The sequence below is a fragment of the Mercenaria mercenaria genome, chromosome 2 (assembly GCF_021730395.1).
Source record: "Mercenaria mercenaria strain notata chromosome 2, MADL_Memer_1, whole genome shotgun sequence".
NCBI classification, from domain to species: domain Eukaryota; kingdom Metazoa; phylum Mollusca; class Bivalvia; order Venerida; family Veneridae; genus Mercenaria; species Mercenaria mercenaria.
In genome coordinates, this window is record NC_069362.1 from 102,049,125 (window position 1) to 102,066,044 (window position 16,920).

A 16,920-nucleotide genomic window follows, 5' to 3' on the forward strand; every position below is an offset into this window, starting at 1 on the left:
ATATTTTGCCCTGTAGCTTCGATAAATGCCCACACGCTGGTCGCTAGAAATAATCATTTCACCTTCGTTTGGAATCACGTCAGTATATGTTTTTGTCCTATATCCAGCATTCCAAATGTTTTCATCTGTTTCCAGTTCCCTGTAACTAAATGGTCAATCACTCTAGCGTAAGCTGCAAATCAGTGCCTTAGCTTTCTTTTAAACAATTCTCATATATTTCAAATATATAATTATGCTTAAATATACTAGTCGACAAACTGTTAAACTATATGATCTGATGTGTATTTAAATGAAAGCTGTGTATAAGCTAATATTAACCGTAAATTCAACACTGAATCCAGCAAGAAAGCAAGTAACGATACCATCAGGACTAACGATATCATTATTTCTGTATATTTCATGATAAAGGAAATTGAAACAAAAATGAATCTACAAAATGAACATTTACAGTAGCAAAACAAATGTATACATGTAGTAGATTGTATGCAATGTCGGAGATAGATAGAAATAAAATCTAGACTGATTAACACTGTGTTACAGCGGTGTTCGCCATTGAAAATAACCAATTATTAAACATAAGTATGAGCAATGCATACTGCAAATAATTCCATGACCTCCCAGGTCATAAAAGCAAAACAAACAGCCAGAATAGACGTTTTTACAGCAAATTTCCCTCTGCCGTAAACGATATCCTAGACTTTGACTCCTCGGTGGGATGGGCATCATTTAAAAATGCCCTCTGCGGTAAAGTTTATCATACGTGACTATACCCGGGTCCCTTTGGAGGGTCAGAACGTCGGTGTAGACGTACGGACAGACTTGAAACTTGCCAGGATTATCCCCAGATGATTGTTCGTTTGACGTGTGAGGTAAACCCGATCAAATTATTTTGTAAACATTTCGAATTGGGCCGTTGAATAGGATTTTCGCATCAATTTTAATAAACGTCCAATTTAAACAGCTGAATACTTCTTTATTTCGCAAAGTTGGCGACCAGGATTAATTATATAATATGTTTAGACATTTACACGTATGCCTGTACCAGAATATCTTCATGGAAAGTCGAAATGAATAAATACGGCTAAAAAACTAACACCACTGATCACCGTTATTGATTTCCTACCTCTGTGGCAGCCGCATCCCTCGGCGTGGTGGACATCAGGTAATAGGGTGTGAATACGTATCAGTTGTTCCAGATAACAAGTTGAAAATTTAATAGAATCTAGTAAAAAATTGAATTGTCTGTCACTCTGAATATTGATTGTTGAATGTAAGGTCCTCTAATTAATCTGGATCCATATTTAATGAGCCATGCTTAATTGTTCGGCTTATCGGGGTGACTTATTTTACATGATCTAACATTATACATGTTTTACCATTATGTTCTTTTTCACTGATATTTTACATTCAGTTCTAATTCTGTGATTCTAATTCTGTGATCGGTCGCTAGACTCTATATTTATAATAAACGTTAATTAGACCATGATGTGACTCCCACCCCGAAATAACTGGATGTTAAATTGATTTTGTCACATTTCAAGGATTTTTTTTTTTAGAAACGCATACTTTTGACAAGAATAACAGTTGATCAACGGTTTATTAAATAGAAGTTTCATAAAAATTGTGAAAATTTGATGAAATGTTTGTTCATGAGTTGAATAGACTTTTTAACATTGTAACAAAGACGTATACAGTAAATCTCAATATACGTCCTTGGTAATGTAAATGTCCGATGTCCACTGTATTTTTTATGATTTTAATCAGAACAAAGCTCCACGTACACAGATAACAATTCCCTGAATGTTTATTTAGCATTGAAACGAGCAATTACCCTTTATATTTTCGATATTAAATACACTTCATGTAGACTTGCAGGTGACAGGTTTATACATTCATAGGTCCAATTCTTTTGTCGTTGAGTTTTACAGTCAGACCGACACAATTTTAGGTAATATGGTGGTTTTTCAAGCGTTTTCGTGGTAGGGGAAGATCCTAGGTGCTCCTCCGGGCATTATTTCGTCTCCGATGGGTAGGTGCGATGGTAGAACCATCAGCCTTCCATAAAGTCAGCTGGAGGCCATCCTCACATATCTAATCGAGGTTTGGAACCCACATCGGTGAGGGGCAAGTGATTCATAGGCAGCGACCTTAACCACTCGGCCACGGCACCCATAGGTCTACTAATGCAAATGTGAAGACGAGTTACCTTCATAAAAGTCGATAATGACGTATGTCACTTGTCTTGATATTTGAAATTCAGTTGCAAGTACGGAATACAGTTTATTTACGTCAGAATACATATTATTTTGTACTAACCCCAGATATGTATCATCAAAGTACGGTGTACTCGAGTATTCCGAACCAGTTTTCAGAAAACTGAAATGGAACTAATGCTTCAACATGTACCGTTTTGGTTTTATATACCTAAGGCATGACAGATATATAGTTGTTACCAGTATCTCAAATGTTACACGATGTACATTTTTTAAATGTGGCATGCTTTAAGGAGGTAAAGTTGTTAATTATGTCCTTTAGATATTTCAGAATATTCAAAGAAAAATTGAATACGGTAGACCGGGTTTCACGTTGAAAGGTATCCTTCATTTTATGAAAGTTTACCTCACAGAGAACTACTAGTGATTTTAATGATAAACTCGAGGACATTGACCAGACCAAATGAATTTAGTGTCCTGCTATCATTGAGTAATGACATCGTTTAATGATTTAGAGGATAGTGACCTTTCTCCTTTTTGCACTTTTTTTTTTCTGTCAGATACTAGTATTCAGATTACAACTCATAACCACATTCAAAACCACAGGCTTCTTTGTAATTACAGATTCAGCTGCTAGAAGTTTGAAATTTGTGTTATTTGTATTATTGACCAATGACCGTATAGTAAACATTGCCTACTTTCTTCATTTTCAAACAAATCTGATTAGTTATTTTAATTAATAGCATGCTAAGTATTAGGATAGTGACTCTGTTTAGTATTTTATGAAAGTAAAACATTGAATTGAAGGTGCAATATTTTGAAAATTTGCGTATACGAAAATCCCCAAAGATACAAGTTTTAATGAATACAAGACTGATGATAAATTTGATCATGCAGGCGGGCTAGTTTCCTTGATATGATTTTACCGGATGATTTTACCGGAAAAAAATGAGTATCTCCTTTTCAGAAATAATTTCACGGCAATTTCTCTGGGTGACCGTCTAAGGAGAGTTTACACCGGTATAGGAAGTAATTATTCACTGTTACATGTGAAGTAGAACAAAATAAAATATGGTAATATGAGGCATATAAGGATGTGCAGTTTTATTTGTGGCTTAGTATTATTGCTTATTGTATTGAGAAAGAAAAGATCTTGACCACTTCCGTTGTGAATTTCCAGGTTTTAGTTTTATTCATTAGAAAATGTCTACATATACGCGTAATTGCTAGAGCAAATTCCATGGCAGCATTTTCAGAGGGTGTTGTTTTTTCTAAACAATTATTTTTCTTATATATAACATAACATCTCAATATTTTTTATTTTTGGTAAGAAGGCAAGTTATACTAAATTCATTTCCAGTCTATAGAAATGGAGGTTATAATAATTGTAACAACTTGCATTTCTATTTAAGTTTATTCTCATCCGTCAGAGGTTTGTCAAAGTCCCGAGACGAACTAGGGTACTATGGTAATCTTCTGCTGTGAGAGAATGATGATGTATAATTTTAAATGCAAATTTTTGACAAATTTAATACACAAGTTCTTAATATGTTCTTGTCATTCCTTATGCACACACCCGCCCGCTTAGATCAATAGTGAGAGCGCAGATCTAAGGATCACGGGGGTCGTGTGTTCTCCGTGACGATTTGAGATCATTCGTCCTCCACCTCTGATTCATGTGGGGAAGTTGGCAGTTACTTGTGGAGAACAGGTGTGTACTGGTACAAGAACACTGGTTAGGTTAATTAACTGCCAGCCATTACAAACCTGAAATACTGTTGAAAAAACGGCGTTAACCACGACCCACCACCCTTAAAAAATCTGTGAAAATCTAACATGTATCAGGGACATAAATAGATGTATTTAGCACTCACTGAACACAAATATCAGTTTTTAAACTTTCGAACAAATCTAGTATTTCTTACAAAAATTGGATTAACCACCCTTTCCAGTGAAAATCTGACGCGCATTAAAATCTTGGTGAATACAAATAAGTGTAAATGATCAACTGGTTAAGTTTTGAACAGATCCATTAGTTGACCAAAATTTGATTAACCACCTTTAAAAGAACTTAATGAACCAGACAATGCTTGAGTAACCATACATCTAATATTATTAGAGTAACTTCCCTTCTGGATGTAAACATTGTAGGTGATTCATGAAGATATGGCATTAAAGTTCCTGTCGAAGGTACGTTACTTTTTTTTTTATATGAATCGTAGAATCTGTGAATGTATTACTTACCAACTATATAAGGATATTAGCTTACTTTAAATTAATTCATTTCCGCATGTATATTTGTTTGTTTTGTTTATATACACAACAATGTCAAACCACCCTTATAAATAAGAATATATCTGGCGAATTTTAACGTAGTTTTAACTTCTATGTTTATAATGTAGCCCTCGTTTTGTTATAATTACCACTACAGTACATGTATACATTTGTTCTCGAGAGTGTTAAGACTGACAGTGTTAAGATTGACAGTGTTAAGACATAATGTACGGGATAGGCATTGATCTCCAGTGAACCATTAATTATTAAAATTACTTTGTATTGCTACAGATTTGTTTTACCAAATACCGCTAACATTCAAAAGAAGTAAGTCTATCTTAATATGATCACTGTTTGATATATACAAAGCAGTAACAAATGACGCTCTAGGCTATATCTGTTATTTTTTGTCATTAATTTGGTTACAGCAGCTGCAGAGAGTGTTTGAAGAGCTGCCTCAGCAGCCTGGCTTCTCAGCAGGCCCTCTCGAAGACGATAGTAAGTTCATTTCATAAAGTATATTTGACTTTAAGTTTAATGCATTCATTGAAGTGTGCCGAGGGTGTTACAAATACTAGCTTGGCTTGGCTTATCTTTATGCTGTATTCTGTATCTTCTAAGAAAAGTAACTGTATAATGTCAGAACAAAAATTCCAGCATAGTGGCTAAAATCTATGGTACATTAATTGAACTGAACTGGTATTGAGGTTTTTAGTTCATGAAACAATTTTGTGTCATTTGAACCTGAATCCAGTAAAATGGATAATGTCGAATATATACGGAAGCCTGTATGGGGCACCCTGATGATGGGATGATGTCGTACCTGTCGCGCTGCACACCACAACAAGCCATCAAAAATATGAAGAAAAAACTCTTTACACCACGTCATGTTGTCTTAAGATACGTCAACGTGTCGAGTTATTTAATCCCGACAAAATAACATGTTACATATATCGACATCAAGTAACATGCCTGCCTGCATGTTGTGTATGTCGACTTCTTGTAACATTCCTTCCGAATTTGATTGGTTGTGTCGATTTGATGTATATTTGCATGCATGTTACTAGATGTCGACATATACAACATTATTTTGTCGGTAAAATGATGTTGTAAATTTACATTAATAACACGACAAGTTGACATATTTACAGAGGTTTCTTGTCATGCTTTTTGACAACTTGTTGCATTGTTTACCGTATGTCGACATGAAGTATGCCGGCAGGCATGTTACTTGAAGTCGACATATATAAAATGATATTTTGTCGTGATTTAATAACTCGACACGTTGACATATCTTAAGACAACATGACGTGGTGTATAGAGTTTTTTCGTCACATTTTTGACGACTTGTTGTGTTGTGCAACCCGACAGAGACGACATCATCCCACCATCAGGGTGCCACATACAGGCTTCCGTAGATATACAATACAGTCGTGTATATCATCATAATAACACATTATTTCAGTATCTCTATGAGAAAATGAACATTCATAAAAATGGAATGAAGGAAAATGTTATATACTGGTATGAATTGCATAATAAAATCGATTTTTATAGCTTTAGATTGGTAAAGTAATTTATACTTGATTATTTTATACCCGGCTTTATTATATGGGTTTAACTAAGTGTTATTTAAACGTAAGGTAAATATTTTCTAATGTCTTGTCAATACACTTCGTTCTTAACTATATTTGTTTAATAACCAAGCTCTGATCTAGTTAGTTAACACGTTTTATTCCATTTGTTCTAGTGTTGCACTGGGAAGCTTCTATTGTTGGACCAGTAAGTATTCTTCATGTTCTGTGTACTAAAATGAGTTCCCCGTTAATGTTATCTCGCGTTATTCAAGCTGCTTGTTGACAGCTTTTAAGTTAAAATGACTTTTAAAAAAACTTTTTCATAAATGTAAAACTATTGACTGACAAACTGATATCTTGGTTGTTCATACAGAAGATGATTTATACATTTTTTTGTGTATTGCTGCCAAAACACGTTCGCCTCAGTAATGATATATTTATTAAAATTTTAGGAGGATACGCCATACGAGGGAGGGCAGTTCTATCTACGAATAGATTTTACAGCGGATTATCCACTAAAACCACCAAAGGTAAAACAAGGGTAACAAAGAGGTTCTGATCCTACTTTAAAGACCCACCACAGAATATCTGTATTTGTTTTGTTCCCATGGTAGTAATTATACACGATTTGCATATAAAATTGTCAATGACATATATTTGGCCAAGATGATGTGTTTATTGTCTAAACATTTTATCGAATTAATGTAGCATTATGCACAGTACTTGTATTTAGGTAAATGCATACCAAATTTTGTTTAAAATTACAGTGCAATATCAGATTGAGTTTCATAAAGTTTACGTTGGACGGGGGAAAGGGGAGTAGGTCACTGGGTGGTGCTGGGTTTTTAAGACCAAATGTCGGTTTACATCACGTTATACACATCGTCTGCTTATTATATGATAGCAGTCATCAGGTTATAGAGATATTAAATACTAGCCTTCATGATATGATAAAACATGACGTCTTTAGGGCGTCTCTATACTAAATCCTTGCTTTCATGATATGTTAAAACATGCATGACATTTTTCAGGGCGTCTCGATACTAAATACTTGCCTTCATGATATGATAATACATGATTGTCTTTTAAGATGTCTTGTACTAAGTACTGGCTTTCGTGATATGATAAAACATGACGTCTTTTAGGGCGTCTGGATATTAAATACTTGCCTTTTGTGATATGATAATACATGATGCCTTTAACTACTGGTTTCATGATATGATATAACAGGACCTCTTTTAAGGCATCAGGATACTAAATTCGGGCCTTTATTTAAGAAATGATAAATCTGTTCCTATATTTTATAAGTTAATAAAATATGGGCAGGAATTTGGATGCGTAATAATTAAATCACGAGTGCGTAGCACGAATGGTTTAATCATTCGCATCCGAACGACTGCTCATATTTTATTAACTGATAAAATTATTGGAACATATTTATTATTTCGTTTCTAACAACGCAAATAATTCCTATTTTACAGTACTACATTTTCAGCGTAAATACGTCATTCGGATCATATGCAGTTACAATTTACCCCCATGGGTAGAAAGTGTGGCATAGCCAATGGAACGTATAGATATTTTTTTCCTTTTTTTTATTAGAATTTTGAGAAGTATTCATAAGCTAGGCATATTATTTATGAACAGAATAATCAAATTAGGTATACGAGTATTATTTATGAACAGAATAATCAAATTAGGTATACGAGTTACAAGCATAACTTTTATATGACGTAACATCATTATGACGTCATACTTTATGTCATACATTTATGACGTCACCGCTGAATCATAATTGAGCTAATTGTATTCGTTCGTAATTTATACATAAGTAAGTCAGTATGACGTTTTATCATAATAATGTTTTTGAAATGTTGTTTTCAACCGTTTGGTCCTGAAATAATTCGTATGTAATGGAACAGAAGTAGAATTTCTTATGTCACAATCGTAGGGTGAAGTAGAATTTCTTATGTCACAATCGTAGGGTGTGAAATGTAACAGCCAACCATATTTTATCGTAGATTCATGTACATAGGCGATTACGCTATATGTTTATATAGCAATTGCTGCGGATCGTGTTAGAAAATATGATAAAACATGACGTCCATTAGAACGTCTCGATACTAAATTCTGGCTTTCAGGTTTATAATAAAGCATGACGTCTTTCAGGCCGTTGATACTGAACATTAGTTTTCTTGATAGTTAAAGTTTCGTCATTTTACTGTTTATCAAAATGCATACAACACAGCGAACAAATTGACGCGAGTAAGTTGTTCGGCAAATATGAGATGTGACCTATTTAGGTAACTTAGTTGGAAAGATGTCCACTTTTCTGCTCCAAGGATTATTCACATACATTTTGCAGAGCATTTTTTTGATAAAATATGAAGCGCTTCATTGAAACAGTCTCGCTGAAAATATACTCAAACTAGAAACGTCATAGTTATTGGGCTATGTCAGATAAAATAAGATGAAAAATTGCTTTGAAATGGGCAAAACTGTGTTTTAAGAAAATCCATTGATGTAAAGTTTCATCTGTGATGTAACTCTAAACAAAGTTGTTAGAGAAAAGAAATTGAATTACTATGCACGTCATGGGAATTCGTATGTAACTTGTTTAAACCTGATTAAAGGGCTGCCACGTTTTGGTTCCGTTTGGTCGATTTCCAAGCAGTTTAAAATCGAGATTCTGTTTCTTCAGATTTGGTTTTTGACAAAGGTATTTCACCCAAATGTTGATGATAAAGGAAAAATCTGCGTAGATTTTCTACAAGATGAATGGAAACCATCATTCTCAATCTCATATAGTAAGTTTATTTTATATACCAACTTTTAAAATATCCAGTCGTGTTGTTTCCTGGTCAGTTGTTTCAGTTGAAGTGAGCGCGAAATGCTTGCAGTGCAGAAAAGTATTTGAAGTTAGTTATATGAAGGAGCATGATCAGTCAGAAATAGCATATTTTGCATGTAAAAGGTAAACATGCAACAATATTATAATCAGTTTGTTTCATATATCTGTCGATTTATTTCCTCAACGTTTGAACATGACAGTTTTTTTCAGTGTTGATCGCCTGATATTTTCATCATTTTATATCCTAAACTTCTGATTTAGCTTTGGTTCGCTTGAAGCTTGGTGTTTGAGGAAACTTTAAGTTTTTTCAGTTTACGAAAATCCTCAAGTTTTGATCATGACATAACATTTTTGATATGTTGTGTCATAATTTTAACTTTATTGTTATAATTACTGTTTATGCTACATTTTCCAGTTCTGTTGGCTATTTGCTCTTTGTTGATGCACCCGAACACCGATGATCCTATAGTTCCAGAAATTGCTGACTTATATCTGAAAGACAGAGAAAAATTCAATGAAAAGGCTAGACAATTGACTCTGGAAGACGCTAAACCGGATTTTGGACAACAGTGTTAACATTGCACACTGATAAACAACGTTGTAATTGCATTTTGGTATATTTGATCTCTAGCTCGGAGGTCTTGGTCATGTGATACGCCGAAAATCCTCACTTAGTCTAGTTGTGAACAAGTTTTGCCATGGGTTTATATTTGTATAACTGTCACATTGCGCGCCATATGGTTAAATGATGAGAGATGGACGTATACCGTCTTCGTTTGAATATGATACACGTATATGGGTTTTTTATTCAGGAAAACGGGTTTTGCTGCTAAGGGAAAACAAACATGACTTGTATTAGTATTTGACTAAATTGTTTCATTGTTATTTTGAATGAACTTACTATTTATCTACGTATAGGACTGGAGCAGAAATTACCTGAAAGCCGGAGAATTGTGTCACGTGTCTGAAGGGTCAAGTAAAAACAAATCTTCCGTTTACTTAGAATCTTTGATGAACCAGAAAGTTTGCATATATCTGTAGTAGTAGTAGTAACAACAACAATGTATTCTTTATATTTCCTGGCCTTTTATTTCGAGACAACACATTTATTGTTGATCGATGTGAAAGGCAATGGAAAATTGGATAAAAAATGATATAAATGATACTAAAGCTTGAAAAACTAGATCTTTTCCTAATGATTTCAAGAATTTACAGATATAAACCTATTTGATTTATTATAGTTGTCTGTGACATGAACTACAAATATTGGCAGTAAAAAGTGTGAATGTTTTTAATTGTTGAAAATTAAATGTTTTGTGACTCTATTTTTAATGGTTGTAACTATAATAAATGTCTAGTGTTTCTTAAGTGCTCAAAACTTTTATTGTTGTAAATATAAATATAATATTATTTTGTTAAATGTAATTACAGGTTTTATATATATATGGCATGAACTGTAGCCCTGATGATGGATATGTTTTTATAATGAATTAATTTGAACCGTCAAAATAAAGATATATAAAGAAAACTGATAATTTCACAGGAAAGCTTACCATAATCCCGAGAGTCGTCGTTAGAATTGTTTGTGCTCATTTCTTATAACAGAAGTAAATTTCTAGTTTGATATCGCAGCAGACAGTTATTCTTTGTTTATGTACGTACATGTTTGACCAGACAGCAGCTTTCTTGCCTATTTAGTAAGGTAATATAGCAGTTGTTTGCTTTATTGTTTTGGAAAACAGCTCTTTATTACATGTTTTGCGGCGGATATTTAAATATTAGAGTAAATAGATCTATTTCTGGTATTTCCACAATGAAAGATATCAAATTTATTTTTCACTGGTAAAAAAAAACACTATCAAATGTGTAAATTTACTCAAAACAGAAAATTTGTTTATTCTACATGTTAGACAAAATATCTTTCACTCATGAACACCATATCTTACATTTTCATTTTACGGCTATGCCACTGGTGAAAATATTGAACCTGGTGTTCTAGTGAAAGAAGTTCCAGTCTTACACTGAAACAGACATAGGATCTAATATCCCGAAGTTATTTATCACGAGTTATTTATCTTGATAGAAATTCGGGTATGACCTTTATAGGGATTAATGTCAATATGTTTTAGATTTTATTTCTGTAGACGAGAGGTCTTTCATTTAGGCGTACTTTTCACGCTGCAACAGTTTATGCATTGAAGACAAATTTCGTATTATTTGTAGATGTTGCACTGATATAAGAAAGAAATATTGAAATGTAAATTATTTTCATCATCAGTTATCTAGACATATTAAAGAAGCACCGACTCTTTAGAAATGCACATTTGTTTTAAACTGTTGAACGATGATATTTCGTGTTCAGTTACCACGTGTTTTATACTGTATATGCTATTATATATTTAATTTATAAACACTTAAATATACCATATTACTTGTGTCATGTTTACTATAACGTGGCGATTGTACTTAGTAACTGTGTTGTTGACGATGTACATGTCTTAATGTATCTGTTCTGTTCTGTTCTGTCCTGATGTCTTATTTTACACGTGAATAAAAGAAATATTAAAGTAACTTCAGTTCTTTGCATTATGTTTTTGATTACACTTATAACACCAGACTGCTTGTTCATTGAAACTTCGGCAGATCTATCATATAGTAGATCTGTATACTGCATTTTCTTATACATGGCGCTTGACTGAATATAAAATTACACTTTAATTACTACGTTATAAATAGGTTACTAGTATTAGATTTGAATCGGGAAATATGCACGAGTTCTGCAGCGAAATTATTGCGCAACTATAGGAACGCAATATCATTCCGCGAAAGAACTGAGTTCTTTCTAATAATCTTTTTATTACATACACATACTACACGTACAATTATTATATAAATGATAAAAAATTGTTCTTTAGCCTGAGTAAAATTAAACATATCGTCGTTACAGAACTTGTAAACGCGACTACATGCATGAAACTGACGTCACCCGATATGAAATTAGAACGTCAGTATGGAAAAATATTGACGTTTCAGTTTCCATTATCTTAGAGTTTGCGCTGTATGACCAGTATATATTGAACAAATGTTGAATGTCTCTCAGACCTTGGGCAAAAGTTTTGACTGTTGAATGGCAAGCGTTTAATAAGTGTATAATATTACACCATGCCCGGGTGGTTAAGACATCCGCCTCGGCCACTTGAGGTCGAAAGTTTGAGCCCCTTGAGAATCTTTTTCAAAGTGGTCAGTTGGTTAACAACACCTAGTTAAAGAATGGTGAAGTGTGCCTTGCCTGCCTGTTACGTGGCGTTTAAAGTGGTGGATGTATTTGAGGCTTGACCTTGCCTTTTCAGAAGGAGTGATACATAATGTCTGAAAAACACATGTATCTCCTACCCCATGATAGGTAGATGTCATTTGACCACAGGCAGCCGTCATATGAAATTTAATGGCTATAGGCCAAAGCGTTCTTTAGTTATTGTGCGGGAACGTTTTTCAGTTTTCATGTCACTGTGGTCTTGACCTTTGAAATACCGACCCGCAAAACAATATGGGGTATCTACTGGCTACAGACAATAATGCTGCGAAGTTTGACGACCGACTGCAGGCTAACTCGTTCTTCAGTAATTGATCAGAAACCCTACTAAGTCTCAGGGTCACTGTGACCTTTACCTTTGACCTACTGATCCCCAAAACAAAAAAGGTTCATGAACTTACCACAGGCAATCATACTATGAAGTTTGATCATTGTGAGACCAATTATTCTTTTGTTATTGATCAAAAACCAAATGGTTTACCGAACTATGGACCAACAGAGACCGACGATGAACAAAACAATATACCAAGTGCATATGTACAAGCTCATCTATATTTTTAATTCTTTTTGAAAGTGGACAAAATGCTAGTATGAGGAATTGAATACTTCAAATGTCAAGTCGGTAGGCAGATAATTTGGTTCCTAATTAATTACAAGAGAAAGTTCGCTCTCACAATCGTCAAATTTCATTGCTCCAGGTCAGTACTAGGAGAAAAGTGTGCAACTGAACGCAGAGTATTTTATTTGACAGGAAAAATACACCCATCTAAGTTTACATAAAATTCGCTCCGTCCAAAGTAAATGCAGATATTACGGTGTTCCGTTTGGACAATCGTGACTTTTTACTCAATACTTAACCGCGATGCACGATGGTACGTTGACGAAAATACGATGGCACGATGATGAAACAACGATGGTATACGATGGTGAAAACGCGATGGCACGATGATGTTAACGCGATTGTGCGATGATACGATGGTGAAATGTCGATGTAATATCGCGTTTTCATCATCGTACCATCCCGTTTTCATCATCGTGCCATCGCGTTTTCACCATCGTGCCATCGCGTTATCACCATCGTGCCGTCGCGTTTTCATCATCGTGCCATCGCGTTATCACCGTCGTGCCATCGCGTTTTCACCATCGTACCATCGCGTTTTCACCATCGTGCCGTCGCGTTATCACCATCGTACCTTCGCGGTTTCACCATCGTACCATCGCGTTATCACCATCGTACCATATCGCGTTTTCACCATCGTACCATCGTGTTTTCACCATCGCGTTATCACCATCGTACCATCGCGGTTTCACCATCGTACCATCGCGGTTTCACCATCGTACCTTCGCTTTCCGGTTAGAAATGCGTAGTTCCGTGCACTTGTATTTTTGTCAACAATAGATGTATGTATCTCAATGTATTTTGTGAGAAGAAATTTACCATTTAGATTCTGCTGTCTTGCAAAATGTTTTGCAAAATGTTCAGTGCTGAGTTCATTAAAACTGTGTAAAATCTTCAAGGCCACGTCCTTTGTATGCATGAAAGTAAATAAAAAGCTGGGTGTAATAGTCACATGATATTATTCAAACTCAGCTTATTCTTGTTAGGATGTAGAAGGTACATAGTGCAACGTGAAAATGAGATTGTATCAAGCCTGTATTTTACTGACACATACTGTACCACTGCGCATGATCACCGGAAGGCGATGGTACGATGGTGAAAATGCGATGGTACGATGGTGATAACGCGACGACACGACGGTGAAAACGCTATGGTACGATGGTGAAAACGCGATGGTACGATGGTGATAATGCGACGGTACGATGATGAAAATGCGTTGACACGATGATGAAAACGCGATGGTACGATGATACGATGGTGAAAACGCGATGGTACGATGACGAAAACGCGATATTACATCGACATTTCACCATCGTACCATCGCATCATCGCGATTTCATCATCGTGCCATCGCGTTTTCACCATCGTACCATCGTTGTTTCATCATCGTGCCATCGCACCATCGCGTTTTCGTCATCGTACCATCGTACATCGCGGTTTAGGATTCGATAAAAAATCACGATTGTCCAAACGGAACACCGTAAGATATTGAATTGAAACTTTAGACAAATTATTGAGATGGATAAAATATGGTGAAGGTGCATGTCACATAACTTTGAATTGTGTTTTTGGCGAAGAAACTATTATCTCAAAAAATAAACAGATATCTGGTTGAAACTTCTCACAGATATTGGGTGCAATTGAACAGGATCACGTCATCAAGTCAAATAACTCTTACAAGAATTTGGACAATGTTTATTCTTTCAAAGAAAATGCATGTTACCAAACAACCTGCTGATGTATGGTCTGATATACAAGGGAAGCTACTGTGTATATTTCTTATAGTATAAGTTGCGGAATACCTTCTCTTAGTACACATTCGATCAAATTTATTATATCAGTGAGACTTAATTAGATAAACTTATTATTATTGCGTGGTGCGATACCCCTTCGAAAACACAGTAATCCTGTCTATTTTGTATTGATGATAGACAAAATAGTATGATTGTTTTTTTTTTAAATAAAGACTTATCTATACTTTGATAAGAAATAGATTTCTTTTTGTAAGTCGTTACGATGGCGAAAATATTGCCAAATGATTGTCCTATAGGATATCTACAGGGTCAAGGCTAAGCTTACACTCGCTCAATGAGTCTATTTCATATGGAAGCTGTTGAGGGACATTTCTCTTCCGTACTTCCGACTGACTACTGACTTCCAATTTCTTCACTTCTAACTTCTAACTTGCGAACTTCTCATTCTTACTTACAGTTCCCACACTTCTTACTTCTAACTTATTGACTTCTGACTTCGGATTTCCAACTTCCACACTTCTTACTTCCAACTTCCCCACTTCTGACCTCTAGCTTCCTGGCTTCTGACGTCCAATTTCCACTCTTTTAACTTCCAACTTCAAGTCAAGTGTCCCTCCAGGGCTTCCATAATTTCATACAGAAATATTATACACGACGCTTCATTATTTCATACAGTCGGAACAATACCTTAAGTTATCTGCACATATATCATTAGTCCTAAGTAAGTCAAACTATTTACATCATCAAGAAAAAGCCATCAACTAACCCGCCATCATATATACATTCTAATTACTCACTTTAAGAGAATTATCATATAGATAGCTTTGAATTTCATGTCAGTTTTTTGATGCTTTTGATTCATCTATATAGCTATATACAGAATTTATGAGGTTTTGAATGTACACGAGTAGAATATATATTACTTTCCAAAAATATTTGAAACTGATATACTTCAGCTGAGTGCCGAGTATTTTTAGTGAATTCACGTATCTACGATAGGATAAGCCTATTAAAATCGAAGTACTGAGAGGACTGATGGCGGCAATGCTTTGCAGTTTCAAGACTTGATGTAACCCATTCATGTCAGGGAAGTACATGCAGGCATTATGTAATGCACTTGTGTGTGGCAAGAAATGGAGTGGTCACAACTTTAACAGTGCACAACAATAAAATTTAATATGAAATTAGGTGCTACCTAAAAGGCAGAGCTCCCTCGAAAAATCACCAGTGCCCCTTAAAAATTAAAGGAGTGTTGTTGGAATTGTCTGCAATTATGGATTCGTTTAGGGAGTTTATGTTCTATTAGATCTATTAAAATTATAAGTATTAATGATAATTCATGGTTTCTGAATGCATGTTTTAGACTGCATCAAATTTAATTCTTGACATGTGAAATACTCGAAAGATATTCTGTATATAATTAAAAGAAAGTTCGATATAGATTAACATCTGCACCAAGATAAAGAAAAAAAACGTATTTGAATAATTTCTGTTATTCTTATTAAAACGTACTGCATCAACAATTTTACATAAATTATTATCATACTGGAAAACCAGTCACAAATGGTAACTCCTTCAAATTGAAAAGCTTGAACCTTGAAAATTTCAAACCTAACAGAATCTCATTAGGCCAATAGCCAAAGGAATTCTGTCTCTTTGCGTGTGAATGTTTGGCAATGAGGACTTAATGTAAAAAGTTAATGTTCCAGTTCCAAAGTTAATAGAAATTAGAATTAACGTAATCCTGAAAATGACTATTGTAATTCTTTTAAATGTCGTTATTGTCAAATTTTGGTTCTTTCTGAAAGGAAGAATGATTGTGTCCAACTTTCAGTAAAAAATACTGCTATAATAGACGCCTGGTATGGGAAAATTACAATCATTTCAGTACATGACTGTACAAAGCTTGTTTTAAACCCGAAAGACTAGCAATATTTAAAAGTTAATGATCAGAATTTTACCTAGAGAAAAACAGTGTTTGCCGAAATTCTCGAAAACCCCTGTTTATTTACTGAACTTCTATGTTAACATTTCTATGGCTTTTTTTATGGTTAATCTTTTAGCACTATAGAACAGGGATGGTAGTAAGAACCTTTTTGATGAACAGAACAGAACAGAACATATTCTTTATTAACTTGTACAACATGTACATCGTTAGATAACATACATTACAAAACACAGATTCAATATGTCACGATATTCAAAAGTTACAAAACAAATATACTAAAACACATACTAGTATACACTACATATTAGAGGATGAGCACAACAATAATTATCGTTGCAAAAGTGAAATTCTTCGATTTAAAGACAATTTGA

At 34.6% G+C, this 16,920-nt stretch overlaps 1 protein-coding gene across 1 annotated transcript in view; it reads left to right on the top strand.

Moving 5' to 3' along the window:
* The window catches only part of LOC123564740 (ubiquitin-conjugating enzyme E2-17 kDa-like), a 17,184-nt gene extending 5,698 nt beyond the window's left edge, over positions 1 to 11,486 (top strand). Inside the window, exons 2-7 of the mRNA XM_053537396.1 lie at positions 4,365 to 4,403; positions 4,916 to 4,985; positions 6,238 to 6,269; positions 6,517 to 6,594; positions 8,766 to 8,871; positions 9,331 to 11,486. Coding sequence (XP_053393371.1) covers positions 4,380 to 4,403; positions 4,916 to 4,985; positions 6,238 to 6,269; positions 6,517 to 6,594; positions 8,766 to 8,871; positions 9,331 to 9,491 — 471 coding nt within the window. The 5' untranslated portion in view covers positions 4,365 to 4,379 and the 3' untranslated portion in view covers positions 9,492 to 11,486. The remainder of the gene's footprint in view (positions 1 to 4,364; positions 4,404 to 4,915; positions 4,986 to 6,237; positions 6,270 to 6,516; positions 6,595 to 8,765; positions 8,872 to 9,330) is intronic.
* The last annotated feature ends 5,434 nt before the right edge of the window (positions 11,487 to 16,920 follow it).